Source organism: Fundulus heteroclitus, chromosome 12 (assembly GCF_011125445.2).
Source record: "Fundulus heteroclitus isolate FHET01 chromosome 12, MU-UCD_Fhet_4.1, whole genome shotgun sequence".
In the NCBI taxonomy this organism is placed as follows: Eukaryota; Metazoa; Chordata; class Actinopteri; order Cyprinodontiformes; family Fundulidae; genus Fundulus; species Fundulus heteroclitus.
In genome coordinates, this window is record NC_046372.1 from 49,173,569 (window position 1) to 49,183,281 (window position 9,713).

A 9,713-nucleotide genomic window follows, 5' to 3' on the forward strand; every position below is an offset into this window, starting at 1 on the left:
TTGTTGTTTTTTTAAATCCAACCGTTATGTTTAGTAATTTCTGCCAAAAGCTGCAGCATTTTGATTTAATCCATCTGAATGCAGTATTTGCAAGCCATACTCTGATTGTATGGAAAGAGACCTGTCTGTGATTGGCTGGTGGAGTGGACAGTTTTTGAAGTCACGAGTCGAGCGAGTGCACAGCTGGTGTTGAGCGTGGAAGGATCAGGTTGAGCGCGCGAGCAGACATGGAACCGAGCGCGAGCATAGTGGTTTGAGAAGAGTTTATCAGAGTTGAGCGCGCCAAACAGGTTTTGAGTGTGCTCACGTGATATTTAATACCTGTCTCACTGAGTGCTCCAACAAAAGGCACAAATATCGCTCCAGAAAAGGGTATATGCAATGCTGACTGAAAAATAAGTGGGTATACGCTGTATACCCGCGTATACCCTGGACTACACCACTGGCTGTCTGACTTCATGTGAGATGGTAAAGCATTGACACCTGTTGTGCAAAGCTTTTTTTTTTTTTTAACAAACACTGCAAAATCCTTCGTTATCTCTACTGTCAACAGGCAGCAGCCATGTCCCGAATTCCTCGAAGTTTTCTAAAAAAAAAAAAAAAAAAAAAAAGGCATTTTAAATGCCACAGGTTATCACAATTAATGACTTTTAATGCCAATTGAGGCCTTAATTTAAAAAATAATAACTGAATGACAATGCTTTTTAATGCCCAGCGGAAACCCTGTCTGACTGATTGTTGATTAATACTGCAGCAACTGGTTGGAACACAATAGGACCTATTTCAGATCATGATTCTGTACTACACATGCAACCAAGAGTTTTCCTTAAAAGCTGCAGTAGGGAGTTTCGAGAAAACGGTGGATTTAGCTGGAAAATTTAAACAAGCCAACCTTCCAGGTGTAGGTGTACCCTAAGTCAGAGTATGTCCAAGAAAGAATTTCACCACGGTAACACGTGGTGACCATAAAACATTGATTCTTTTTAGCTTGCTTTTTGTCATCACTCTCCTCTTTACCTTTTTTGTCTTAGCAGGTGCTGTTCAAGAAATTGGCAGTTTCTCTGCAAAGCATGTTGTTTCTCCACCATTTCTCTGCACATCTGAAGCTTGTACGACAGTATGCACTGTGTGGGGAAGCACGTCTACATGCGTCATTGAGGAAAGACATTCCTAAGTCACTAAGACATTCCTGCTGGCTCTGACTGGTCGTTTCTATCCAGGAGCGGTGTATTTCTGCAAATGGCAGTAAGACCACTGGGATGAGGCAGACAAGCAAATCATATGTCTAATATTTTACTATCAAGACATAGTGACAGTTTTAACAATTATGTAAAAAATATACTTTCAAAAAAGTTACATACTGCAGCCTTAATTTACGTTTTCCTTTCACATCATATATGTGGATCCAGCAAGATCAATAGCCAAGTGTGTTTTCGAGTATCAAGATATTGTATAACCAATTCACAGCATCATCTCAGCAATTTTAATAAGGTGTGTTTGGGGAATTTCCCCTCTAAAAAGGCAGAGTTCTGTTTCAGTCCTCACGCTCCGTATCCAAATGGATTCAGCGCTTTAAAATACAAACAAGTTGTGCTTCAACCTTAACATGTTAATTTCTGTTCCAGACTTTGGATAAATGTATTTCTCACATTAGATGGAGACTCAAGGATAATTCAATGGGTCTGCTTTCTCTGAAAGCACAGACTGTGTCATATCACATCACACGCCCTCCACAATGCCATCACAGCTTTACACTCAAAGAGGCAAGTGGCTGGTGACGTTCTCCCAAGGTGGATCATTGGTGATTCAACTGCTATCATCTATTCTATATGGGGATGTTTCACCTGATCAGGAGGCATGAAGAACACATGTAGGTAACAGACAAAGTATGACCTGAAGGAAGCATTTGCACCGATTCATTGGTATGTGTGTTGCGCTCTGGTGTTCCTTCTGGGTATGATGGCCTCTTAATGCCAACCATTTCAATCCCCATCCCTTTTCTGAATGGATACATCATTCATCAGTGCCATGGAACCATTTTACTGACATCAACTAAAACAGCAACATTTCAAAATATCCAACCATCTCTTTTAGGTGAGGAAACCTATTATAGCCTTTATCAAATTGACAGAAAAATGTTGGAATTCAAGTTTATTTCATATACTGACCCATTCGTATTAAAGAGCATTCCGCTGAAAAGCTGGCTGGGGGAGGTTTGACGTGGAGCATGAGCAACTCTTTGAAGTGACTCTCATCCAGGATAACATGGTATGATCCACCAGTCTCTCTGGTCAGCACCGTGCACACTCGGACCTCCGCCGAGAGCCCAATTACTGACACTCGTACCTTCAGAGACTTAAGGGTCTACAAGAAGAGATAGAAAGGTGATCTATGGCCCTTGCTGCCAAACAACTAGAATGTGTTCTAACAATTAACAGAGAACATAAAGGTATTAACTATTTCACAGAAAAAAGCAGAAGCTGTTGTCTCAATTAGCTAAAGGAAATAAACCAGGTAAGTGGCAGCAGGATGTGAACCTCAACACAGACAGCAGACACAGGAAAGTTAGGACCCAGTTCATGAAAGATACACTGGGCAGTTACTTTAAATAAAGAAAAAGTCACATTGTAACGTTTGCAATTTGAACAGCACATTATAAATAATATATGCATAGTGTAATAGTCAATGATATAATGGTCAGTAAGGCGAGTCCAGTGCTTACAGACATTTTCATAACTTAGCTTCATTCAATGACCAGTATTTTTAAAATATAAATCTATTCAGGAAGATTATGGGCTCTGTGTCCCAGAGATGGGCTTGTGAAGATGATGGCTGAAGCTGCTAAGATAGAGTCATTAAAGTCAAGCAGGGGCCGAACAGCCACCCAGAAAAGAAGAATGCAAACACAACATAAAACGGCAAATTAAATGTGGTAAATACAGTTAGAGGCAAATTCCTTAATTCTGAAGATTCGATCTGTGGTCTGATCAAACCTGAAAATGTTTGGATGTCATATTCTAAATTAGTTACTTGGTGCCTCAAGACTCAAAGTCAATGTCCCGGAGGAGGGATCACAAAGCCCTGATCTCAGACCATTTGTGGACCGAACTGAATAGATCTGTGTGAACAAGGTGGCCTACAGCCCTGGCTCGGTTACACTGGCTGTCAGGAGGAGCAGGCCAAACTTCCTGCTGACAACTGTGAGAAGCTTGTGGATGGAAAGCACAAGCTTCTCACAGAACTGCCTGACCTGAGTCACACAGTATAAAAGGAAACTCTATAAACTATACAGTGTAAAGAAAGTGGAAGAAAAATCTCTCATTTTGACTTAGCCAATCCTAACCTACCTAAAACAGATTTAAAGGGGGCATGTCATGCTTTTAAATTCTTCCTTTTCACACTGACATCATCCAGTTGTGGTATAGATAAAGTGGAACTGGGATGCTTCGGTCTGAATTCCTCATTATTGTTGCCCCACAGCCTGTTCTGAGTTTGCATTGGAGAGCAACTTCTGGTGCAGTCTCTTCAAACACAAATAAGGCACTTCACCCACCCACCCAATAGAGATTAGAGAGAACTGAACAGCTTGAAAAATTGGACCCAAACATAATCTAAAGATCCTCCTGGATCTCCAGGAGGATGTAGTCCTCAAAAGAGTTCAAAAGAGGACAAATTGTTGGTGCACGTCTTGCTGGCGCATCTGTGACCAAGACAGCAAGTCTTTGTGATATGTATCAAGAGCCACAGAATCCAGGGTAATGTCAGCATACCATCAAGAAGGACGAACCACATCCAACAGGATTAACTGTGGACACAAGAGGAAGCTGTCTGAAAGGGATGTTTGGGTGCTAACCCGGATTGTATCCAAAAAACATAAAACCACGGCTCCCCAAATCACGGCAGAATTAAATGTGCACCTCAACTCTCCTGTTTCCACCAAAACTGTCCGTCGGGAGCTCCACAGGGTCAATATCCACGGCCGGGCTGCTATAACCAAACTTTTGGTCACTCGTGCCAATGCCAAACGTCGGTTTCAATGGTGCAAGGAGCGCAAATCTTGGGCTGTGGACAATTTGAAACATGTATTGTTCTCTGATGAGTCCACCTTTACTGTTTTCCCCACATCCGAGAGAGTTACGGTGTGGAGAAGCCCCAAAGAAGCGTACCACCCAGACTGTTGCATGCCCAGAGTGAAGCAAGGGGGTGGATCAGTGATGGTTTGGGCTGCCATATCATGGCATTCCCTTGGCCCCATATTTGTGATAGATGGCTGCGTCACTGCCAAGGACTACCGAACCATTCTGGAGGACCATGTGCATCCAATGGTTCAAACATTGTATCCTGAAGGAGGTGCCGTGTATCAGGATGACAATGCACCAATATACACAGCAAGACTGGTGAAAGATTGGTTTGATGAACATGAAAGTGAAGTTGAACATCTCCCATGGCCTGCACAGTCACCAGATCTAAATATTGAGCCACTCTGGGGTGTTTTGGAGGAGCGAGTCAGGAAACATTTTCCTCCACCAGCATCACGTTGTGACCTGGCCACTATCCTGCAAGAACCCTCTGACCACTGTGCAGGACTTGTATATGTCATTCCCAAGACGAATTGACGTGTATATATACATACATATACACACATATATATATACACACACATATATATATATATATATATACACACACACATACATACACACACACACATACATACATATATATACACACACACATACATACATATATATACACACACACATACATATATATATATATATATATATATATATATATATATATATATATAAATATATATATATATATATATATATATATATATATATATATATATATATATATTCCTCGTGTTTGCAGGCTCTTTGGTCCCTCAGTGTTCGGTTTCAACTCTTGCCCGCCTTCCTGGGCCCCCTCCACCCGCCCGGCGTGGGGATTCTGGGCCGTCCGGTGTCCGGCCTTGTGTGGGGGGGGGGGGGGGGGGGGGGGGGGGGGCGGGGGGGTACTGTCAGGATGCAGCTTATTGGCTGCAGGCTGAGCCTCTCTCCCTCTCTCTTATTCCTGCGCAGCCTGATCGGTTTCACCTGGCAGGCTGCAATTAACCCACAACTGCTTCCACCTGTTTCCACCGCTTTATAAGACTCACCTCTTTCTCTTCCCGTCGCCGGTCCATAGCGTTCACTCCCGCTCAGTCTCTGCCAGTATTCTTGTCAGCTCCGTTTTGTTACCGTCAGCCTGAAGACTCCGTTCAACCTGGTTTTTGTTACAGTCAGCCCATAGACTTTCCGTCAGTTTGTTTTCTCCAGAACACGGCTCCGATGTTCAGCTCTCCCCTGCACGGCTCTGATGTTCAGCTCTCCACTGCACAGCTCTGATATTCAGCTCTCCAGAACACGGCTCAGACGTTCAGCTCTCCTGTGCTCGGCTCAGACGTTCTGCCCTCCAGTACACGGCTCCGACGTTCAGCTCTCCACTGCACGGCTCAGACGTTCTGCTCTCCACTGCACGGTTCTGATGTTCAGCTCTCCACTGCACGGCTCAGACGTTCTGCCCTCCAGTGCACGGCTCTGAGGTTCGGCTCTCCAGCGCTCGGCTCTGATGCTCTGCTCTCCAGCGCTCGGCTCTGATGCTCTGCTTTCCAGCACTCGGCTCAGATGTTCTGCTCTCCAGTGTTCGGCTCCAGAGTTCCTCCCGGTCAGTCTCTCCACACTCCTCCTGCCGGCCAGCTTCTACACCCTTCACCTCCGTCCGTTGAAAGACTCTGGTCTCATCATCCATCTTCCACACTATTCAATAAAAACTCACTCATAAGAACTGACTCTGTGTGTGCGTGCTGTGTCCGGGTTCATCCCAGAAAAATATATCATAACATTATGGACCGGCCAAGGGATGAACCCGAGCACGCACAGAGCCTGGTGTAGAAGCTGATAGGATCTGCCTCGCCTCCGGTTCGTCTCGCCTGGGTCGCAAAGTTGCGACGCCACGCTTCTGTCTCGTCTTGCCTGGGTCGCTGAGTTGCGACGCCACGCTTCTGTCTCGTCTCGCATGGTCGCGGAGTTGCGACGTCTTGCTTCCTGTTTGTCTGCCGGGGTCGCATCCGCGACGCCCCGCCTCTGACTCTGATTCCTGGATCGCCTTTCGCGAGGTCCGCCTCCCACGCTGCGCAGCAATTAAAAGACGGCGCTCCTCGTCGTCGCTGCCCAGCGTTAACTTTTGCTGCTGCCCATCATATTCAGACTTTGCTGCCCAGCGCCTTCTGGTTTTTGTTTGGAGTTATATTTTGGTGTTGTGTTCTAGTTCTGCTTTTGTTTCTAGTCTTTTTGTATATTTTTTATTGTTTTAGAAGAATTATTTCCGCCATCTGTTCTTTTGTTTTGCCTCAACCTTAGTTTTTGGTTTACTTAGGATTTTTTGGGATTTATGTTGTTTTGAGTATTGTGTTTTATTTTGTTGGTTTTGTCCGGGTTTTTGTGTCCCAGGTTATACTAGTCAATCGGGTTTTTCTTTAGCATCCTAGTTTTTGTTTTTAGTCAGCTAGTTCGGGTTTTTGTTCTCCGTATTCTTGTTTTAGCCATAGCCCTGATTTAGTGTTCTAGGTTTGCCTTTAGTCTTCTGAGTTTTGTTTTTTAGTTCCAGTTTTTTTTTTTTTTTACCTTAGACTCCCTGTTCTGTTCCGTTTCATAGTTTTGCTTTAGCGTTTGGTTCCTTTCCTAGTTGTCAGTCTTGTTTTGATTTGTTTGTAGATCCGGTTTTAGTCCCTGTCTAGCCCCCGTAATTTCTGTCCTAGCCCTGTAGTTTTAGTCTTGTTCTGTATTTGTTTTTTCTTTATTAAGTTTTGTTTGTCTTTATTTTTCCCCCCCTTAGTATTTATGTGTTTGGGTTCCTGCGCCATCTGGGTTCCTGCGCTGTATGGGTTCCTGCGTTGGATGGAGTCCAGCGCTTTTAAAGGTCCCTGCGCTCTCTAAGGTCCCTGCGCTTTCTAGGTCCCTACACCCATCTGTTTTCTTTGTTTGTTTTTGCTCTGTTTAGGTCAGTTTAGTTCCCTTCAGTAGTTGTTTTGTTCTGTCTTGCCCTAGTGTCTCTGTTCTGTTCCCCTAGCCCTCTTGTTGTTCCCCTGTTTTAGGCGCATGCAGGTCACCGCCAGAGCCCTCCGGCGCTCCCATGTCGCCGGCTGAGCCCTCTGGTGTGCCAGACTGTCGCTGCCCTGCGCATGCAGGTCGCCGCCAGAGCCCTCCGGCGCTCCTATGTCGCCGGCTGAGCCCTCTGGTGCGCCAACCTGTCGCTGCCCAGCGCACGCAGGTCGCCGCCAGAGCCCTCCGGTGCTTAAAGTCGCTGTCTGTGCCCTCTGGCGCCACTGGCCTCTTGCTGCTTAGCTTACCCTCTAGTTCCTGGTGTTTACGTTTAGCTTGATTCCCCGGCGTGTTTAGACGCCCTTTGTTCTTGGTTCCCCGGCGTGTTAGGACGCCCTCTGATTCTCGGTTCCCCGGCGTGTTAGGACGCCCTCTGATTCTCGGTTTCCCGGCGTGTTAGGACGCCCTCTGATTCATGGTTCCCCGGCGTGTTAGGACGCCCTCTTTTCTCTGTTCCCCGGCGTGTTAGTACGCCCTCCGTTCTTGTTCCCTGGTGTTTTAGATATTCCTGTTTCCCTTCACGCCCCGGCAATCTGCTTCCTTGCGCCCCGGCGTTTTTCCTCGCGCCCCGGTGTTCTCCCCACGCCCCGGCGTTCTTTTCCCCAAGCCCCGGTGTTTCCCTCACACCCCGGCGGGTGTCCCTCTGGCGTTGTCGCACGCCTGTTCTTCCCTCTGGCGTTGTCGCACGCCTGTTCTTCCCTCTGGCGTTGTCGCACGCCTGTTCTTCCCTCTGGCGTTGTCGCACGCCTGTTCTTCCCTCTGGCGTTGTCGCACGCCTGTTCTTCCCTCTGGCGTTGTCGCACGCCTGTTCTTCCCTCTGGCGTTGTCGCACGCCTGTTCTTCCCTCTGGCGTTGTCGCACACCTGTTCTTCCCTCTGGCGTTGTCGCACGCCTGTTCTTCCCTCTGGCGTTATGTACGCCCGTTCCTTCCCTCTGGCGTTAAGTACGCCCATTCCTTCCCTTTGGCGTTAAGTACGCCCATTCCTTCCCTTTGGCGTTAAGTACGCCTGTTCCTTCCCTTTGGCGTTAAGTACGCCCGTTCCTTCCCTTTGGCGTTAAGTACGCCCGTTCTTTCCCTTTGGCGTTAAGTACGTCCGTTCTTTCCTTCTTGGCGTTTTCGTACACCTATATTTTCCCCTTGGCGCTGTCATGCGTCCGTTTTGCCTCGGCGTTTCCCTCACGCCCCGGCAAACTTCTCCCTAGTGCCCCGGCGTTTCCCTCACGCCCCGGCGAGTTTCTCCCTTGCGCCCCGGCGATTCCCTCACGCCCTGGCGAACTTCTCCCTTACGCCCCGGCGGTTCCCTCACGCCTCGGCGATCTCGTCCCTTGGGCCCCAGCGCTCCTCTCACGCTCCAGCGTTGTGTCTCCTTGGCGTTTCCACACGCCCGCTCCTTGGCGTTTCCACACGCCCGTTCCTTGGCGTTTTCACACGCCCGTTCCTTGGCGTTTTCACACGCCCGTTCCTTGGCGTTTCCACACGCCCGTTCCTTGCCCTTGGCGTTTTCGCACGCCCGTTCCTTTCCCCCGGTGTCTCTGTACGTTAATTGTGCTCCAGCGTTTTCTTGCGCTGTTGAGCTCTGACGTGTCAGTCCGCCTGTCCTTTCCCCCTTGGCGTTTCATACGCCCGTTCCTTCCCTAGGCTTTTCTGTACGCCCGTTGCCTTCCTTAGCGCTGCCGTTGGTCCGTCCCTTCCCTTTGGCACTGTCGTGCGCCCGTTCCTTCCCTTTTGGCGCTGTCGTGCGCCCGTTCCTTCCCTTTGGCGCTGTCGTGCGCCCGTTCCTTCCCTTTGGCGCTGTTGTGCGCCCGTTCCTTCCCTTTGGCGCTGTTGTGCGCCCGTTCCTTCCCTTTGGCGCTGTGTCGCGCCCGTTCAGTCCCTTTGGCGCTCTGTCGCGCCCGTTCATTCCCTTTGGCGCTCTGTCGCGCCCGTTCATTCCCTTTGGCGCTGTGTCGCGCCCGTTCATTCCCTTGGGCGCTGTGTTGCGCCCGTTCATTTCCTTGGGCGCTGTGTCGCGCCCGTTCATTCCCTTGGGCGCTGTGTTGCGCCCGTTCATTTCCTTGGGCGCTGTGTTGCGCCCGTTCTTTCCCTTTGGCGCTGTGTTGCGCCCGTTCTTTCCCTTTGGCGCTGTGTTGCGCCCGTTCCTTCCCTTTGGCGCTGTGTAGCGCTCGCTTTTTCCCCCGGCGCAGTCAAGCATTCGTGCCTTTCCCTGATGTGCCGCCCCCTGGTTGTGCTTTGGCACATCAGTGTTCTCTAGCTCCTTGGTTCCCCCGTGTTCTTTGGCTCCTTGATTCCCCGCTGTTCTCTAGTTCCTTGGTTCCCCGTGTTCTCTGGCCCCTTTGGTTCCCCGTGTTCTCTGGCCCCTTTTGGTTCCTCGTGTTTGCAGGCTCTTTGGTCCCTCAGTGTTCGGTTTCAACTCTTGCCCGCCTTCCTGGGCCCCCTCCACCCGCCCGGCGTGGGGATTCTGGGCCGTCCGGTGTCCGGCCTTGGGGGGGGGTACTGTCAGGATGCAGCTTATTGGCTGCAGGCTGAGCCTCTCTCCCTCTCTCTTGTTCCTGCGCAGCCTGATC

At 48.8% G+C, this 9,713-nt stretch overlaps 1 protein-coding gene across 4 annotated transcripts in view; it reads right to left on the bottom strand.

The window, feature by feature from the left end:
* gtf2h2 (general transcription factor IIH, polypeptide 2) overlaps positions 1 to 9,713 on the bottom strand; it is a 57,010-nt gene that overhangs the window by 5,286 nt on the left and 42,011 nt on the right. For all 4 annotated transcript variants that reach the window (XM_036144723.1, XM_036144722.1, XM_036144724.1 and 1 more), the window contains one exon: positions 2,169 to 2,364. In XM_036144723.1, the coding sequence (XP_036000616.1) occupies positions 2,169 to 2,364 (196 nt within the window). The remainder of the gene's footprint in view (positions 1 to 2,168; positions 2,365 to 9,713) is intronic.